The 20916-nt window shown below is 37.0% G+C and overlaps 1 protein-coding gene and 1 pseudogene across 2 annotated transcripts; both read right to left on the bottom strand.

Moving 5' to 3' along the window:
- Nucleotides 1-8335: 8335 nt before the first annotated feature.
- LOC101304625 (probable hexokinase-like 2 protein-like) lies at nucleotides 8336-11307 on the bottom strand. Its single transcript, XM_004289335.1, has 9 exons — nucleotides 11027-11307; nucleotides 10745-10901; nucleotides 10204-10386; nucleotides 10029-10103; nucleotides 9774-9929; nucleotides 9494-9592; nucleotides 9259-9392; nucleotides 8813-8894; nucleotides 8336-8725 (listed from the first exon to the last, which is right to left on the bottom strand). The coding sequence occupies exons 1-9, from the start codon at nucleotides 11305-11307 to the stop codon at nucleotides 8336-8338; spliced, it is 1557 nt and encodes a 518-aa protein (XP_004289383.1).
- A 4628-nt stretch (nucleotides 11308-15935) lies between these two features.
- On the bottom strand, nucleotides 15936-18033 carry LOC101302494 (annotated as a pseudogene). Its single transcript, XR_183747.1, has 4 exons — nucleotides 17971-18033; nucleotides 17368-17469; nucleotides 16614-17183; nucleotides 15936-16425 (listed from the first exon to the last, which is right to left on the bottom strand). The product of XR_183747.1 is annotated as a transcription factor bHLH25-like (transcript).
- Nucleotides 18034-20916: the final 2883 nt, after the last annotated feature.

The raw sequence follows: 20916 nt of genomic DNA on the forward strand, positions 1-20916 counted from the left end.
GTATAGTCCTTATACTTTAAAGTCGACATCTGTTTTGTCTTTATGGTTTTATTTTAATCTCAAAAGTCTTTAAAGTCACGATTTTTCATCCAAATAGTCATTATGGTTTATTTTAATATGACTAGTTTAAAGTCGACATCTGTTTTGTCCTTATGGTTTTATTTTACTCTGAATAGTCCTTAAAGTCATGATTTTTCATCTAAATAGTCCTTATGGCCTTTAACTTAGAAAATTGTCGGAAAGACTATTTGGATGAAAAATCATGACTTTAAGGACTATTCAGATTAAAATAAAACCATAAGGATTATTTGGATGAAAAATTGTGACTTTAAGGACTATTCAGACTAAAATAAAATCACAAGGACTAAACAGATATCGACTTTAAACCACAAGGACTAAACAAATTTCAATTCTTATTATAACCTTCTCCTATATTAGCCCTCCTCTTATGTATTCCATGGCTCCACCAGTGACTACTGGTATTAAGGTAGACATTCTTTGTAAGGCAAATTTGAAATCATAGCTAAAGTTAGAAGACGAAGAAACAAAGAGAAAAAAGAGCAAATATTTTTTTTTGTATTAGAACATCGTTTTGATGATGATGATGGAAAATACATAGAAGAACTCATGTTTATGCTAGAGTTGATGAACTGGGCCTAGGCCTGGGCCTGTTGATGAATTGGGTCGGCTAGAACCTGTACTCTTAACACCTAATAGATCATCGTCATTTCGGTCCATAAGAATGCTCAATTCCAGTTCAGAGCTCCAAGATGAGCCCAATTTCTCACATTTCTCCAATTAGGTCACAAATCTTTATTTGGTTCCCGATTAGGTTTACCTTTGACCACCCAAATTGGGTTGGGTCTCAACACATGCATGGGCTCCGAAATTGCTGTGGCACTCAACCTGACTGGAGTTGCCGTCCAATCCCCTCACCGGCGTCTTTCTCTATCTCGATCGGATATTTTTTGTCATCGGATGCCTTGCACACCTTCTAACACTCAGACCAAGGGTTAGGGTGAAGTACCGAACCTTTGTCACTGCCTTTTGTGTTTTTAGTTTCCTTCCTTCATTAACCCCAACAACTCCAGCATGGAATCCCGCCGCCACAGGAACGAGTCGAGAACCAACTTCGTCTATGGGTGAACATCTTTAAGCCTCACTCTACTAGGTCAGAGCTGACCCGATCCACCCTTCCCTACAAGCAACGATGAGTACTCCAGTTTGTCATAACATTAATGTGTCTTTGAATGGAGGGAATGCCGCTCGGATCCATTTCAGAGTGTTTAACATGAATAATTTATATATCATTGATTGATCTATCTGCACTGTATGTTTCATTTTTGTTTTTCATATCTCAAAACTTGCAAATAGATCGTAATATGGTATAAGTTGATGTACGATACATAGGAACTCAATTGTTTTTTATTTTGATCTTTATATACATAGGGTGATCGACTCAAAGATAACAGTGGTTTGGTGAATTCGAAGTTTAATAACTTAAAAAGTAAAGAAAAATTCTTTAAATCATAAACCGCACTGGCCCTTTATTAAAATAAAAAATAAAAAATAAAAATCTAAGAAACTCGCATATTTCAATCAAAATACCGGTACTTCAAAGTTACAAATATTTCAAAGAAAGAATTGATTATCGATCAATCGCAATGAAATGTTAAATTGTTAAATTTCTTCAAAATTACTAAAATTCTCGTAATTTGACGTTACTGAATCGAAATTGCAATCTTATGCATAAACATCGATAAATATCGTTCAATCACTTCAATGTTAGTAAATACTATAGTAGTATGAATGGAGGTGGTAAAGGACAAAACAGAAAGAAAAATGAACTGTGATGGATGGAAGTGGAACCCCTTTGGTACAGCTTCAGGTTTCAACTTTATTGATTAATGATAATCAGGTTGTTGGAGTTGAACGATCCATCTGGTCCGCCGGTCCGGTCTTTTCATATATTCTCCTCCTCCAATCCTGGGGCCCTCTGGTCCAATCAACGGTTGTTTAACAGTGCCACGTTTGTAAATCCATGATTTACTTTGTGGGTCCTATCCCCCATCCCATATAATTTTACCCAATCAAAAATCAAGTTGAAAAAACACGTACGGTGAACATATTTCACTTTGGTTGTACAGCAGATTCCTCTTGTTTGGATCCAACAATGTTAGGCTGAAGCAGTTTTGTGATTGTCTACGATGGTGTATGATTAATTGCATGCGAAATTTCCCTTCATTTATTAACTTGCTCGATGTAAATTTGATACGTTGTCGAAGGGTTCAAAGTGCTTGTCATATAGTTGTAAAGAAGGTTCATTTTTGCTCTAACGTTCATGGTACAAACATGTTAAACTCGTTAATTTGAAACTCTAGAAATTTTGATTTTATGCTCATTTTGTGAATTCACCGTCTCGTCTAAATGATGTTACAATAACGTTTATGAAGTTGAATACAAATTTCAACTAGTTATCCTTGAGACTATGATCTAATAAATAGTAACTTTTGAGATTTTACTAAATTAAACAAGTAATTAAATTATGACTGAATATGGTGAGACTGTCTCCTATTCTCTAGTAAGAAGAGAGAGAACGAGAGCAAACCCAACGGTTAAGAGCACGGAAAGCGGCGGTGGCGGCTTGATTCTCTCCTAGTAGAGACGACATCTCCTCGTCAAGAGCGGTCATATGGTGAGCTAGGGTTGCGATTTGAGGTACTTCTTTCGAGGGTGTATATTGAATAGCAGAGGTGTGGTTAGTCTAGGTTGGTGTTTCGTTATGGTGATCATGAAAAATACTCGCGTCCGGACTAGTATGTACGTATGCGTCTGGACTCTTCTTATATATTTATATATTTTTACCAATGTAAATCATAATCTTAACTGTTCAAAAGTTGGATTAACCAATAAATACAAAAAATTAAAGTAAACAAAAATTATTTGTTTAGCCGAATGAATCAAACAAATTGATGGCTAATCATGAGACTGCTAATTTTCACCAGAACTGTCCATTTATTTAATGCAATCGGCTGAGCCAACAATTTTTTGTTTACATTGATTTTTTGCAGATCATGATTTACATTGGTAAAAATATGTAAATAAGAGAGAGTCCGAAAACAAATGTACATATTAGTCCGGACATAAATTTTTTTGTATTATTCTTTCCGGTGATTATCAATTGACTACTTAGAGCTTCATCAATTGTAATAGAGTAATTTTCGTATTATTCTTAACGAAGATTCTGAGCCATATGTACGAGCTTGTTATTTTAAAAAAATAACTTATTTCTGAAGTAAATTCTTAACGAGATTATTTATCATTGAGAAAATCGTAACTATTCACTTTCTAGTTTCTATGTTCTTTGCATCTGTATCCAAGCAAAGTTCTGCAAACTCTTTTTACTTTACAGGCGGGTAAAAGAATCTTGACATAGAGAAAGAGCAAAAAGATAAACCAATGATTCTGAGGCCCAAAATAAAAAAAGCAAGATTAAAAGAGTAAAAAAGATAATAATAAGTAATTATTTAGACAGTAATAATGTTGCTGGGTTTGATAAAGCAAGCTGGTCAAACAAAGTTGACTGACATGTTGGGACCCTAGACATGGTGTTTTCGTTAAACCCCATCCCTCTGTCTGTACCATCAAAACCCCTCCAATTACAGAAGTACCCTTCACCACACGTCAAATTTTGCACTCTAGTACAGTCACTGCTCCACTAGTCAGCTGGTCCCAAAATGGTAAAAATGGACCAGCCCAGCAGACATTGAAGCTGCTTTGTATTCTGTAAAAGAGAGGTAAAAATGACCGTTCAGTCCCTCCACGCCACCGAAAGCGACACCGTATTCGCCCAGACTGTTACATGCCCTTCAGAGCAAGTGTCTCCATCAGACAGGCTGAGCTGGCGAGGCTAGAATAGGAATTTTGACTGCAGAAGTCCAGCCTGAAAAAGAAGTCTGCGGGGTAGGTAATAAATATTAACTCAGAGGTTGAAAATGGGAGATTGATCCAGGTCGTATAGGGTTTATGTCGACTGGATCTAATTTTGGCCAAGTTTTGGAGGAAGGTGGGTGAAGCTGTAAAATTTGTCATCAAATGGTCAAAATTAGGATAACTGGACCACCAAATGTGGTTGTTGAACCTATTGGGTGAATTTTTACCCGAATTTTTCATGGTAAAAATGTTCAACCTGTGCCCCAATTTGGTGAAGTTTTGGGCTCTCTCTACTCTCTAGCTACTTCCTTCTAGCTAATTTTGTCTATTTCCTTCTAGCTAATTTTGTCCTGCGGAGTTTATGTGAAAAATAGTTATCTTCTGCCCAAAATAGAGGACATCATCAAAAATATGGTTGTGCTCAAGCGGTCATAGTTAGAATGGAAAAGGACCACAACATGTGGTGGTTGAACTTGTTTGTCACACATAGTGTGGTATTTGGTGGATTTTTAGAAAGAACAAACTCAAAGGGTTCTATGGTTTACCTGCATGTCATTTTTGTCCCATTTACCTACTATGGTTTTGAAGGGCTAAATTGTACCCAATGTTATACCATATATATGAATAGTATTGTGATATTTTGCAATGTCCATCCAATTGTTCATCAAAAGAATGACATGGTGTAAAGTGCCTGGAACTATCTTTTTAGGTAGAATTGGTCAGTTTGTGAGAATGTACAAGAGGGAAGTGGTTCATCTAAAGACAGCCAACATGAAGAGACCCACTTTGGCTTTCTGGTAAAGTATTGATATAATTTAGAATGATTTAATCAATTAAAAGAGTTAACGAGTAAATTACTACATCATCTTATTTTTTTTTGTTCAGATAAAATAAACGACGGTATCCTTAAACGCTTTTCAAGTTTAGAGACTAATCTGCACTGAGAATTCATGTCAAAATGTTTTCTCCTCTCTGGCTACTAAAAATAGATTAGGATTTAAACTTCAATTAGTGTCTACGGGTTTTGAACTTGGGTATGATGGTTTCACACCTAAGCTCTTACTAACTCGATCACATGTGATGGTTCCATGTTATTCTTGATCAAATAGGTAAACAAGGATTCGATATTCGCATACGATGATTTGATGACTTGCACAATAACGGTGCAAGTGCACCTTAGTGTGTAGAATCCACTCCGCAAAAAAAAAAAAAACACAAATAGGGAGGTTTCAGTTTTATTTTTTTTCATCTAATTATGTATGTTTTGAGCGTAATCTTAAAAAAAACGGATGTGACGAGTATTGCTACGCATGTTAGCAGTATATATTCTTTAGAACTTTAGGGGCGTTCTTAATAGTTGTTTTTTTGTAACCGCTCTAAATTACCGTAAATGATATACGCGTATTTTGTTATTGCATTGCTTGCTGAATTGGATAATGAACGATAGTTTTAACCGAAAAGAAAAGTTATAACCCTAATGCTCAGTTTGCTTGAAAGTTGAAGTTGATACACCTTTAGAGATTCAAATACAGAATGGTACTCATTATTTTGGTAGGGCAGAAATGCTAAAGAAGATTATAGGAATGCAGAGTGCAGATAAAGGAAGGAGTGGGCAGGAAGAGATTCGGTTGCTTTTTTTTATCTAAGCTTTTCTCTTGTCAAACTCTTTTCACTTGGAACTAGAAAGAAAACTTTGGGCTAAGCTAAAAGCCCCAAGCCCCAAGCTCTTTTATCCCAGAAAACACGTTGCATGAATCACTATTTTAAGCCTTGAACTGTGTTCCTCGTGTCCCCTCACCTTTGGAAATCTGGAAAAAAAAAACCCACCGGTCCAGAAAACTGAAATTGAAAATTCCCATTGAAACCCATAAGAATCTTTAACTACTCGATCAAAACCTGTATACAAAAAAAAAACCTGTATAGTAATATTTTCTGGGTTTTGGTTAATGTGTAGGATCTGGTATGAGTTGGGTGCCTCAGTTTTTATAAACATTGAGCTTCTGTGTTAATTGTGTAGGGTTTGAACAAGTTGAAAGTATAGCTGGGATGGGATTAAGAAGATAGAGAGCTTTGGATTTAGTGGGGTGTACTTATTAGTGAACATGGGCAACGAACAAACAAAAAGAAACAAAGAACAAAGTCCCAGAACAAGCATTGTATTCCAGTCTAGGGTTTAGGAGAGAGAGCTGCTTGATTACTTCCGAGTCATGGAAACATGCATCTTCTACTAGATTTGATTTTTGGAGGGACCTGGGTGAGAGTCTGAGTATGAGAAAGAAGCATGTACGTGGGAATTTTGGATAATAACATGGAGATGATGATTGCGAGCACTACAGCAGATAATCCGAGCCTGCGAAAGCCACTTTGTTTCTTGCTCTTTGATCTTTTCTCTTTTGTCATTGTGGATCAGATGAAATAATTGCTTCGATGAGCATCATTTTGATACTATCATACTATGTTTAGTAACGGAGTGTCACTAATTGGGAATGAGGGCAGGGAAAGAAATTTATGAAATATAAATTGAACATGAACATATCCGCAAACACATTGTCATTATTCGTTTGAAAAAGAGTTCAACAACGTTAAAATTGAAGTTGTCACGCACTATAAACACCAAATTTATAGTTTTATTGGTTGTTTATGCGAATTTTTAGAAACATCCACATCTGTCATCTGTTTTATTAAATTAAGCAAGAGTTCAAGAACATCAGTTGCATTTTCACTGAATATGGTTGGATCGGCAGAATACTAGCTAGACTAATACTCTAACAACACAGCTAACATAATCCAGAATACAAAATCTATCTATCTTTGAGGCTTTGAATTCTACAAGAACACCTTGCATGCATTTGCTGCTCATTAGCTTGAATCGATCACTATCTCCAACCCCACGAATCACCTCACCATTAATAATCCAGTTACCCACTGCCAAAGGCATGGAAGAGACAACTATCATTTTTGATGAATAAATAAGAAAAGAGATGATCGATGAGTTGAGTGCTCTACTGCTCTCCCAACACAATGTGACAGAAAGTGACTCAACATATTGATTAGTACTCTTCTCTTTACGGAGAACTTAGCTTGAATATCTCATGATTCTGATCCAGTTAAAAATGGCATGGTGTGGATTATTCGTTTCGTTTTGGAATCAAAGTCACTTTGATGTCTTGGCAATAAAAGGACAAAGCTACAAGGTATATATATGCGTACAATTATTACCATTTGTTCTTCTCTTTTTAACAAGAACAAGAGCTTCCCAATTCCCTCGTCACTATAGTTATCTTTTGCATGCCAAGACAAATCTGATTTTAGTTTTCAATATATTTATTTACGGAACCAAATGCAATGATGTGATGACAATTTTTTTATGATAAAGAAGCATCTCTAGAACATATTGATCATTGATGTTGAATGATTTTATTTCATTGTCATGGGATTTTCAAATGCATAAGAACGTATATATGCACGCATATAAGGACTTTGTTAGCAATTCCATAATGACTAATCATCAATTGCAATGTCACTATACAAGAAGAAAACGCTAAAGTTTCATCTGCAAGGTATATGAAAATATGAAATACATTTGAAGCCGATATACAAGCATATCAAGCACAAATTCATTAAGCTGTACAATATATTCTGAAATTTAACAATGTTGCCGATGTTAGTAGTGACTATGAATTTTATGGATTATGGATTGTTAAGTATTAATTCTATCTAACGTTGTTGAAGGGTATATGAAGCCTCTGCATCCTCTACTGGGAATACATACTGACCAAAAAAAATCAAATTGGAATAATCCTCCAACAATGAATCTTTTAATACACAACTGAGCTTCATGAGCTGCCTTGAAAATAACTGTTGTGGGCTTTGATGATGGACTTGTTTTATCTCTTAGTGAAGATACTTCCAACCAAAACCCAACCCAGTTGGACCAATTTGTAATGGCTCTCCGTGCCACCCGCTATTTCAGGTTTATTGAGAGGCATGCTTTGTTTGCATGCCTGTCATCATGTGTTGGAGGAGCTTCCACTACAAATTGTGACAGAATTCTTTCTGTTGTTTCTGTAAATTTGGACAGTTTAGCCTTATTTGGAAGACATGTTATCTTCCCAGTTCATAAGTCACTTTCAATTCTTTCTTTCTTTTCTGTGCAGTGATCTTAGTCGAATTTTTGACCCGTATATACTTGGGTTTGTATTTCTTCTGCAGTTATCGAATCATGGTAAAAGAAAAGATCTTAGTTTCTGGAGATTGCAGTTTACAGTTAACAGTCCTGACTTGTTCTGCAAGTTAACAATGAGTTACAAAACTGCAATATTATTTCCTGTAAATTTCAAAAGAAAAAGAGTGGCAAAATTGTTTGGCGTTTTGCTTACTTATGCTCAAAACAATCGTATGATTAAAATTCAGGTTCTGGTTCCGGTTCAGGTTTGGCTTCGACATCAGGATCAGAATCCTGCATTTGGGATTGATCTATATCCTTCATTTGTGAGGCAGCGAGATATAAAGCACCAGTTCCTGAACCACCATGAGAATTTTCAATAACAACATTGTCCGAATGATTATCCCCAAGCATTTCCCAGACACCACTGTTAAGGTAATTTCTGAAGACTCTGTAGTGCTCGTAAAGGCCCCCTTCCACGGTCACTATACTTCTCTTGTTTTCAATTCTCCCAAGCTTCTTTATGATCCCAAGAATTCCTGCTCCAGCAAGACGAGCTCCACGTTCTGCAACAATATCACAAACCTCGGCAACAACTTCCCTCACCTCTGGAGTAGATTTTGTGATCTAGGAATGTTAAGCATAAGAGTCAAATAATGAAATATTTTGCATATTGCTAAAGATTAAAGACTGCTTCTACTAAAGACACTTTACCCCAAAAACTTCCTTCAGTTTTTCTCCGACAACTTCACGATTGTCTGATGTGTCTTGATGCATTGCAGCCATATCAGGTGAGCTAGAGGACATCACAAGATAAATTTAATTAGTAGGCTAGCTAGAAGCTGAATGTTTCTCTCATATCCAACATTACAGAAGTGTTTATCTACATGCTGCATGCAGCTTTCAACTAACTGTTGCAGCATCTATGTCATTGTTTCTGTTATATATATTGAAGGCAGCATTTAGTCAAATTTAAGATGGTGCATAATACTACTTGCTTTCCATCATCAGGAATTCAGGACCTTTGTGTATAGCCTCAGAAATTCTATGCCATTTTGGTTTTGGCTATATCTCAGTTGCTATATTTTCTGAATTTCGGACGACCATGTAGCTAAATAATACAAATACTGCATTGACATTTTATTTTGCATGTTCTTCACCTGAGTTGGTAAGGAGTCATGAGTTTTGAAGGCACAACACATTGGCCAAATAATGCTGTTTCCTTTGCCATCTTCAGTAATACTCTTCTCACAACCTCTCCCAAATACATTCCGGAAACCACCTTCTCGAACCTCTGAGGTAAAACAGGATTAGAACAAGAGCAAAAATGTAAGTAGGTTGTGAATTTTGATAGAGTGACCTTAGAATGCAAGGGATATCGATGTCTTGTCTTACCCGGAATCCAGGATTGGAGCTTTCAGCATCCAGACAAGTATCAAAGATTGTTATTGGAAGATGAGGAGTACTGAATTCTCCCCACTGTGTGCTGATTACCTGCAAAACTAAGTAGATATACATGTTGACTGTGCTGCTCTACTAATATACATGATGCTCAAATAAGAGAAACTTTGGATGTAACAAACAAATTTGGTAATGCAAAACTTAGAATTTTCAATTTTGCATGAGTGACTTCCTAATCTCATCTGTACTATGTAGAAGTGTCATAGTCACTAACCATCTCGCCTAACTTAGGCGATGGACCATGCCACTGCAGAGCTGCATCCGCGGGTTCTACATAAGCAGCATCTGTACCCATCCCTAGAGTAATCGCGGCCACGCTTTCTCTGTTATAGTATCTGCCTCCAGCCAAAGTCCCTACAGTATCATCAACCTGCTCAACATGATTATTAATATAGCTGAATCAATATGTTGCAGTGGAATCATGCAACACCTGGAAGTCATGCACATCAAACCAAAATAAGTTGCTTACCATTGCATAAACACTCAATTTTACTCCATGTTCCTCCAGGGCTCTATTAAAGTCATGCACCAACTTCTTTCCCAACTGATCTCAAATGCAAACATATAAACTTTAGGAAACTACTTTGGGTTGCTTGATGAAAAGCAAAAAATAGAGAAAGGGGGTAATTTTAGATAAACTCAACTGTGCTATCGGCTGCGAAACTCTTCCATGTGATAGCAGTTCCAGAAGTGGCCACAGCTTGGTCCACTGGACATGAGATTATAAAACCCAGCTTGTTATTCTTAGCTGGTCTATCCTTCATTTCACTATTTGGATGTGCTTCAACAAACTTTCCCAGCTCCACAGCAATAAATCCAAACAATTCCTAACAAGCCAGAAGATTTTACACTGAATTGAAGCCTATCATACACAATTTATTTGATCATATACAAATGAGAGTACAAGAGGCATCTTAAATTCTTAATGCATATATGAAATCTCCATGCTTTACAAAACGAGTGTTGGGTCCTTAGAAATAGGATATGTACTGTATATATTCCAAGAAAGTACTCATTTTGGGTTGAAAGGACCAAAGTACAGTAGGCCAAACTTAAACACTGAGAAGCTCAAGGTTGCATATGAACAAGTTATGGTAGTTGTGTCATATCAATCCCAAAATGAGACATTTCTCTCACAAGCCCTATTGGTAACTTCCCTCAAGGATACTCAAATTAAACTCATACCTTAGTACTACCAGTCCCATCCAAGAGATTAGTGGGAATGTGAATCTCCTCTCTATGGAAATCAGAAATGGGATCATTCTTCCCTCGAAGTCTTGCACACAAGAGCAAGAAGTCGGTCCGCCGCAGATTCACTCCATAGTACATTCCTTCCTCATCCCTGTCATCAGATCAATGACTCAAAATCAAAATCTAACAAAAATAAACTGCAAAAAGCCAAAAACCAAATTTGAGCTGCCCTGGCAAGTTTCCAAGAGATCGAGAGAGATCATACGAATTAAGTACCCAGATGGGAGTGAAGCAACATAGGAAACCAGCATATTGAGACTTGTGTTAGTTCCATTGGAAGCAATGAGGGAACTTCGCATGTCGGCGACGAAAGCATTTGCCACCTGCCAAAGCTTTGGCACAGGAGTGGCGCAGTCTCTAGCGAATTTACGAAGAATTTTCTGCGTTTCTTTCCATTGTTGCTCTTTCCTTCGCTTCCTGTGCCTCACTAAGGCAGCTATGGCTGTTATTGCCGCGGCTGCGGTCAATGCTGCTGCTGCCACTACCTCCTTCCTCATGTTGTCAATCTGATGAGTACTGTGTCTGTGTGATCAGAATGATGAAGAAGGTCTGCATTTCCTCTGTCTGTTTTGTTTTGTTGGTGGTGATTTGAGAGGGGAGAGTAACAGAACCCCGTTTTTTGTGCAGGGAGGAACGAGTATCATGGAGGGAAATGAAACATGTATTGCTATTCAACTGGAAAAAATAATGACATCATTGTTTTTTTTTTTTTTTTTTTTATCGAAATCACACGGTTTGCTCTGAATAAAATGTCAAGAGAAAGAACCGATTACAAAGAAAGACTGAGACTACAAACACTCCAAATGAAGCAGAGTCCTCAACATAAACTCATTTCAAACAATCTGTATCTAGTAACTCAAGTAGCCAAATTATGGGCCAAGTCTCTTCCTTGCAGTGTTGCCAATCCTTGTTTCTTCACATGTTTTCATGACAGTTCAATTCAAACTGATTCAGCATAAATCTTACTCCATCAAGCACTGCTCTAATCTCGCTGAGGTCTAACTCACCTGGCTTCAAGAGTTTATCACACTTGGGGCATCATCCCCTTTTTACCTCAATTTTCTTTGGACTCAATTGTTTGTAGTATAAAAGATCAGTTTGCTCCGGTCTGCCCTCTAAATTCTAAAACGTTCGCCCACAAGATCTGAAGTCTTTTGGAAGCTGTTTTATTCCAAACTCTGGTCCATCTGCTACTTGACTAGTCTGGGCCCGAACTATGGGCCTTGAAAAGAAGAATTCATAGAGGAACACTGTTTCTCAAAGTTTGGGAGAGAGATGGAGACAAGAGAACTAGGTTCCTTCCCTAATTATATACTTCTCAAATGAGATTATTATTATTATTTTTTTTCATCCTCTTCATTTTGAATAAAAGGGCTGGTGCGGTTGTCCTCAAACCTCTATTAATGAAACTGTCGAATACAAGTAGAGACATGAACCTAAACTCCTGATTACAATAAATATATATCCAGAATACCCGAAATAATATCAAAAATTTCAACAAAGTACATGTATTCAAACAAACACTAACTAGCAAAGAATACTGCTTCATCCTCTTCATTTTGGGTCGGATGAGCTTCTCTTTTAGTTAATGGTCGACAATTGGCTTTTGGAGCATGATTTTCATCTCTTAGTACAATATGCAAGTACAATAACATGAAAATATATGGTCAAAGAATACTTATTTTGCCTCCGATGGTGTATATATATATTTCTTACTACGGATTTACAATTCGTCCATGCACAGTTTTACACATTTATGTTGTTTAACCTCTGGGAGTCTGCCTGTCTGGCAAATGTAACCATCAACCTTCTTTTTTTGACAAAATATGATAATATGTAACCCCGAAAAGTAGAAATGTGTGAGGATTAGTTGACAAGGAAAATCAAATGCTGAAGTTATACATCAAGTCAAATTTGTTGTGCTAAAAAATGATGATTTCATGGATATCTGTAAAGGAGGTTTTGGATGCTTTCACTTTCACCCTTATAATTATTTCTCTCATGCAATATAGTCAAATGCCAGGTAAAATAGATGGAATTAGTACTCCAATTCCCACATAACAAGTTGGAATCCAGCAAATATTGTCTTGTTTTCTTCTGCCTTTTAGGTTTAGAACTTAGGGTTACTATTGTTCTTAATAAGAAAGAGTCAGTAGGGTTCCGGCTAGCAGTAGCTGAGCTGCTAGTAAGTAACCATTACACTTTCTTAAGTTGGGAACAGAAGAAAACTAGCTCGATCATTGACATCTTGATACTAACAAGTTACCAACGCAAGAATACCATTCCCCGTATCTGAGGGGAGGCTTGAGAGGCCGCCGCCTCAGGCACCACAAAAAATTTATACATGTACATATATATAATTTTCATAAAAATCTTAGATTCTTTCTTTTTTCTCGGTTTCTCGCGTTCATTATATTTGATCAATATTAGAATATTTCATAAATTCATATTCAAGATATTATATATTTACTGTGTTTATACGTATCTTGTAAACGGCGAAATTTCTTTTTACAACGGCCATTGTTTTTTTTTCGTCGTATGACCGTTAGAGGACACCATTCTCAAGATTCGTATCAGGTCTTCAGATCTCAGGTCCGGCCCTAAATACCAAATCCTTCTATCATCGATTCCCTTTTTTTTTTTTTTTTTTTTTTCTTTGTCTCGGTGTATTTGTTTTCTTAGTAGTTAATTAACTCATGAGTCATTCTACTCATCTACAATTATAAGAACACCGACCAATAATTAGACACATTTTGGTCTAAAGTCCAACAAAGTCCCAAGAACTCGGTAGCTGATGAAATTTTCAGAGGCACGCTCGGGCATCAATCCAAGGAACACGTATATGGTTAAGACTTTGACCATTATCTATGTGCACACAGAGCAGTGCACCGTTTCAGCACGAAGTATAATTCTTGTTGCCAAGAAAAGGACAGCAACAAAAACGCCGTCCAGTACTCTGGTCGGTGTTGGATTGGTTCAATCATAAAAATATATAACAGCTTCTGGCATAATCTCCATTGAGCTGATATGATCCTATCTATTCGCAGCGTCATTCAAATCAAGAATTCGAATTTCTTATAGATTATATTCATCTCACACGTACAGCTGCTAGCTATTCCTTTGTGTGCATAAATGAATCGAATGTGTACTAAGAGCTACGTTAAACATATTGGATTCTCGACGAGGAGTAGTGAAATTGAACATTGGTGAGAGGTAGCCGGCCTCCAGAGCTGAAGATTGAACTTGGTGTCTGCTCTTATGTCCAATCTTGGTGATGGTTACATATCTAGTTATCTATTATCTTGTTGGTGCGAGAAATAAAATTATATTAAGCTATCGTTATGCGATTTATTGGATATTATTATGAATGATGTTAGTCGATCCTTTTTCCACTTGAATTTTCTGAGGTGTGCATATCAGATAGTTTACATCAACAAGTATTGTTTGATTTATTTTAATCTGTCGCCCGCCAATTACATTGCTTGATATACCATTAAGTTAATTCAATTAACTTCAAATTTGATGATCATCGATCAGATGATGTAATCCCTCCCACTAGAAAAATAGGTACCAATGCAATCAAGCGAGAAGACATGAAATTCTTAATAATTGCCCCAGTGTTATTAATCAAAACGAAAAAAATTTAATTGTTACATAAGTTTGGAGACTTGTGATTATCAAATTCAAGGTGGTTTGAAGTTTAAGACAGCTGCAAGGTTGTATCTTCTACTAAATAACAAACTAGTTAGATCACACAATCTCCAGTGGGGCGAAGGTTGTCCCCTACCTAAACAATAATTGGTATTATCATATCAGGGTGGACCATAAATTGATGTGCCTTCAACTGCACTTAAAATCAGATTAAGTTTGTGAAGAATACATATGAATATGACACTTCAATAATAATAATAATGACAAATTGGCTAAGGTATAAGTATAGGAAAATTCTAGTATACAATTAGACATATTAATTTGCACCATATGGTATGATAGACAAACTCATAAGTATAAATGAAATTGCTCAATCATGCGGAGCAGACAAACAGAGAGAACACATAACACGTTTGTCAAATGAACTATTTTTACAAAACCATTGGTGACATTTCGAGTCTAATCTATTCCCGTGTAAGTTAAAAATAAAATGGAAAAAACTATGATATATCTTAATTGCCATGCATAAAGCTTGTACGAAATATTGTTACTTGATATAGCTGTTGTCAATATCAGAATTTTTAAGTTAGTTATATACCAAAAATAATTTCTAGAGTGCGAACAAATTCTGGGTTTTTACAGTAGACTCAGCACAAGTTCAAATTATATTGTGTGCAGTGTACTTCGTGAAGATCTTTAGGGTTTTGATGAATGACAAATCATTTCATGTGAATTGCACCATGTTAAATTAGAAAAACATAAATAGCTAACCGAACACTCGATCGATCGAGTGAGGTTTAAATTGAAAGAGTTAACAAAACACTAAAGTAAGGAGTACATAGATTGAAACTTTGAAGTACTCAAGATGTGATTTGCCTTTGGATCCAATTTTATCGCAAAAAAAAAAAAAATTCAATCCTAGCTAGCTTGGTATATATCAATAAGTAATAGCATGCATGTTAAAGCGGAAAATGGGATAATATTCAACAACTTGACAATACAACGTACAGCAGCTAATCATCAAGTACAAATGATTACAACGGAAAATTCGATCTCAAAACCCTAAAAAAAATCCCTCAAAATGAAAAACCTGCAGCCTTGTCATCGGAGGAGAGTAACTGAACGTGGTATCAACCACGCAAAAATGACGGGAAAAACCCTCCTCCAACATATACGAAGCCTTGCAGCAAAAAACCAGCCATAGCAGTATACCACTGCTCGGCTGGAAGAGTAGTCTTCTCTGCGTTCGTGCATGAGAGAGATGTATACAGGGCTTTGCTTCCTTCAAAACAAACAAGAAATTCGAGTAAAAACTGATAACACATGACGATATGAATTCATTTTCCTAATTATCGCCAGCTTGTATTGTAGAAGTCTAGGGCACTGGATCGATCATTCTACACAGGTCAAACCAACTTGAGCAAAGCTTGTCTCAGCTTACTTACAAGTTCCTTCACTGTCATGCTGTACTCAACGTCCATCTGTAATCAAGAAAGTACTACTAATTAGTTTTAGGTATTTACATTAAGCATGTTAATATCTTAATGAACAAAACGGAATAACGACACACATTCAGGGAATTATGTATATACCTGAGAAACGACAGTGATATCAAGAGTTGAATTGCCAAAGGGCAAGAAGCTGCTATTCAGAATGGTGAGATTAAGCCTCTCTATTTCGTGTAGTATGTTTGCCAGACACCCTTTCTTTTTCTCACAGTGGATTCGGATGAGAACCTCTTTGTCTGAAACCCTAGCTTCGATTTCAGGGAGTGGTTGGTCCGAGCAGCTGTCGAAGTTCTCATCGGATGAGGAGATGTCATCGTCCGCAGAGTACTGAGTTCTCTTCACAAACACCACTGACTCCACGGTTTTCTTTGCCGCTTGTTCCTCTAGAATCTTCATACGTTCTTGCAGCTGTTTCACATATTTTATGGCATCTCCAAGCACTGAAGCCTTGTCCATCTAACAAATTTGTAAAAAGGGTTTTGTCATTTAAAATGTATGTCCGATCATAAACGCTATAATTAACTACTACTGGAAATGGCCATATATAGTACTATATCAATTGATGTAATTTTAACCGATAAAGATATCAACATTTGCACTCATAAACTACGTACGGAATATGTAAATGGGTGAAGATTAATTACCTTCTTTAGACCTGGTACTAGGGCTGATAGAGCGATGAACCGCTGACTGAGCTTTTCTCGGCGCTTTCGCTCAGCTAGAACGTGATCTTGAGCATGTAAGGGACTTCTAGTGACAGTAGCAGCCCTCTTGATCCCTTGGCCATATGCACGGTTTGGTGAACAAGTTTGGGGGTCATAAGAATTACCTTGTGAAATCAAAGTTGGAATGGAATTCAAATTTCCACCAGAACCCTGGACCTCATTCTTTGGCTTCACAGTGGTAGTGCAATCAAGAGAACCATATGCTGACGAGTTGGAATTGTCAAAAGAAATTAGGTGCGAGGAGGCAGAAGAGGAAGCCCTTGGGACTGTAGTTTTGTGATCATGAGTGGTAGTGCAAGAGTTCCAGTTACTGTGGTTATTTTTCGGCTGTTTTGCTGGCCTTTCATCAACATCATTTTGTGGAGGGGTAAAATCTGGGTAAGACGAGTAGCTCTCAGCAGATAAAGACCGGAAATTGAGATCTTCAAGTGAGTAGTCCAGATGAAAGTTCATTTCATACTGATTCAGGAATGTGGGATCTTCCATTTCCTATAAAAACCAAAACCAAAATACTTGTATGAAAATACGGAACAATTATTCACATTGAATGTGTTAACAGTTATCACAGAACTTGCTGAATTTTCTCTAATCAATGTAATTTCTTAATTAACTAAGTTCTTTTGATCGATGATAATTAAGGCTATGAGAAAGCTAGTATAATTCATAGACGTACCAATTCAGATACCCATTTTGCTGATGAAATCATCTCCATTAATATTCAAAACACCTGCTGTTCTTTCGACGCAGTAGCTAGATCTTGGTAACACCTTTCGAACTAAACTAACAAGACATACAGTAAAATCGAATTAGTTATGTACGAAGGCATGGAGAATGCAATTAAAATTCTTTTTTCTAATTTTTTTATTAATGAATTAGTATTTCTAACTTAAACATGCACATATTTCATGGTCTCTTCCCCATCGAAATTCGAGAACGAAATATAATCATCTTCTGAGAAGTGAAGCCAAGCACTGGATAGTGTAGATCACAGTCCATCAAAGTTAAATTAATTATCATGATAATATGTAGAAATTTCAGACAAAAGAAATCAAATGAAGGTTACTAAGATATTCATCAATAAATAGGAAGATGGTTAACTAACTCGAATCACAGAATTAATCAAAGAAATCAAATTGAGTGCAAAAATAGTTGTGAAGCCGGCCTTCAAGGTTCAGGATAGCACAAAGAAATCAAAGAGGCCCAGAATTCAAGTACAACCTCGTTTTTCCAAGCAGTTCTTGCAGTTTGGAAAAAGAAATAGAAGAGGTGAGCTTACCTTCAGACTTAATACGGGATCAGAAGACTGCTCTGAGAGAGTTGTATTGTTCTTTTCCGATTCGCAGGGAAGAGGAGGAGTGCAGTGCTTTTATAGATCTTTGAACGCGGTCCACATTTAAAAAAAGAAGCATGAATTGACAATATCGTACGTGTTCCAATTTTCACATATATATTTATTAATTATCAAGTTTAGTGGCACGTGTGAAACTATTGGGGTGCTTTCTGGTTAATGGTTACTGTTCATTTGGAGGCCCTCTTTCATGATCATTGGTCAACTTATGAGTACCTCTTTTCTTGTTTTGAATTTGACCTATAAAAGGCATTTTAAAAAATGTGATTATTTGAGCATATGTGTTGGTCTTTCAGTTCATAACTAATCAGAGAAGATAATTTTGGATGGTATTGAACATAATCGCGTTGCATCATGGTACATGGCAAATGAGCTCATAAGCCCAGTAGAGATTAGTTAACTCCATTTTAATCCCAAAACGTGCTCATAAATATAAGAAAATTTTACAATGTGTTAATATATGACATGTTTACATACCAAAGATTTTTAATTTTAATCAGATATACAACTCAAATGCTACAAGTAGTCTTTCGTGGCTCAACCTCACGATCGATCTGCCACTATGAAAAAAATGATCTTCACTATAGTTGTTAGCGCAAGTCCACCCTCTAGGCCTTCGTTGGGAAGGCCTGGGTCATGGGTGAGACCCAGGTCGTCACGTGGCAGTGATTTTGGACTGTAGTTTCCACCTACGATTTATGTTTCTGGGTTGCCACATGACGGATGACTGTTTAATAAATTTTACATTAGGTAATTAATTATGGATAATGAAAAAAATTTAATATGGACCCTTGGATCAAATTGCTAGATCAAATCTGGGCCACTCAATGTTGTTTTAAAAGAAGAGAGTAGTGTTGACCCGGTCAAAACACCAAAACTGGCGTTGACCCGAGCCTTTCCTCTCCCCTCTCTCTCTCTCTCTCTCTCTCTCTCTCTCTCTCTCTCTCTCTCTTTCTCTCTCTCATGTCTGCCACCTTCTTCTCCAGTCGATTCCGGCCGATTCCAGCCACCACACTCCACCAAACTCCACCAAAACGTTCCTTTCCTCTCCCTCTTCAAAACCCCTCATTCAATAACCACATGCAACCCTCAACAAAAGAGATCGACGGAGAAGAAGGTGTCACTGTTCGACGAGTTCTTGGCATTTTCGGTGAGAGAGAGAGAGAGAGAGAGAGGATCCTAATCCGATTTGTAAGGTAATTTCAATAACCCTATTTATGTGTTTATGAATTGTTTTGTTGTTGAGTTTTCCGGCAAGCCATGGTTCCGGCATCGCCTCCACTGACTGGTTCCGGCGTCGCTCGGCCCCCTTGCGTGCTTCACGTGGTTGACGACGCCATGGCCCCACGACTCAGGCTGAGCTGGCAGAGGAAGGCCTGGGTCTTCAAAATGGAGGCCTGAGTCATAGGTCTGACCCAGGCGAAGACCCAGCGAATGCCCAGGTTAAAGAATTTTCAAGGGTGGAGGGAGAGTTTTTTTGGCTGGGTCTTCGTTTGACATGACGAAGGCCTGGGTCTTGCTTTTGGGGTAAGGGTGGACTTGCTCTTACAAGACCTGTAATCGTCCATACTATATGAGTATATGGTTAAACTTAGCTATATTGTTTGTTGTCCCTTAATTTCAATATCTTCTTAGAGCTTTTCAGATGGAACTCACTAAAATAAATACCAGCCAATGCATCTTTACCCTTCAAATTTCACCCCTGGGGCAAAAGCTTTCACGTACTGCAAATATGGGAATTGATCGTTCCACAACTTAATCACACATCATCAACTATATCATGCCAAGCAGCATGATGAAACTACATCAACTCCAACTATACATTATTATCTGGAACAAATTTGGTAAAGCTGTAAGTACCGAACTATACCACACACATCAAACGAAGACAAATAATTAGTTATTAGTTATTGACCATTTTCTTCTACAAGTGCATGTCTAATATTTCCCTGAAATGTCAAACGAATAGAAACAACGTACACATGCACTGCGTGTAGATTAATACACTACAAAAGAGCAATATTGAAGGATCTTGAGACAATGTGAGATTTTCATAATCGCTATATATATAACATAAGCTTTAGATTCCATTTAACAGTCCCCGTAGTCCTTTAATATAGTAAGAAACTAATATATACGTGTGTGACTTTTTATTTTTTATTTTTTTAAAGGGTTTAGAACCCAGCCTAGCTAGGAGGCTCAGCTCCACACCCGGATTTTATTTTAATTAAAAACAAGAAAAATAACATAATTTGAATAAGAAACAATACGAGACGAAAACTAAGAAAATAAAATAGGATATTCTCATCTCTTGTACAAACCAAAAAGAAAGCTGGTAGATAAAACATATAAGTAATCCATAGGATTTGGAGCATCAAAGCAGCTATGAACATCAATCTTGGATGCAAACTGTTGCTGAAGATAATAAGAGACCGCCAAACATCATACCACTGTAAGGCCTGCCATCTAATTAGCTCAATAATTCGGATACCCTAATGCATCCCTCAAAAGGAAAATAGATACACTAGGAGGAGGAGAAACATGCCAAAGCAATGAAGAACCCAAACCCAAACCCAAATTTGTAAAACCATCAACAACAATATTTCCTTCCCAAAAAACATGAGAACAACATTGATCTGATATACATGTGTGACTTATATATATATATATATATACAGCCCCCTTCCATTGAGGGATCCCTATTTTTGGCCACTTTCTAGGGATAGGGCATTACACCACTTCCCAATTGAATTTTTACATCTCCACCGTTCATATCTTAGGTCTATATGAGTAGATCACCTCTACAAAATTTCATATGATTTGGTGATCGTTAAGACTTTCAAAAGTTTGATTTAGTTTTAATGATTTTGAACG

The sequence above is a fragment of the Fragaria vesca genome, linkage group LG1 (assembly GCF_000184155.1).
Source record: "Fragaria vesca subsp. vesca linkage group LG1, FraVesHawaii_1.0, whole genome shotgun sequence".
Taxonomy (NCBI): domain Eukaryota; kingdom Viridiplantae; phylum Streptophyta; class Magnoliopsida; order Rosales; family Rosaceae; genus Fragaria; species Fragaria vesca.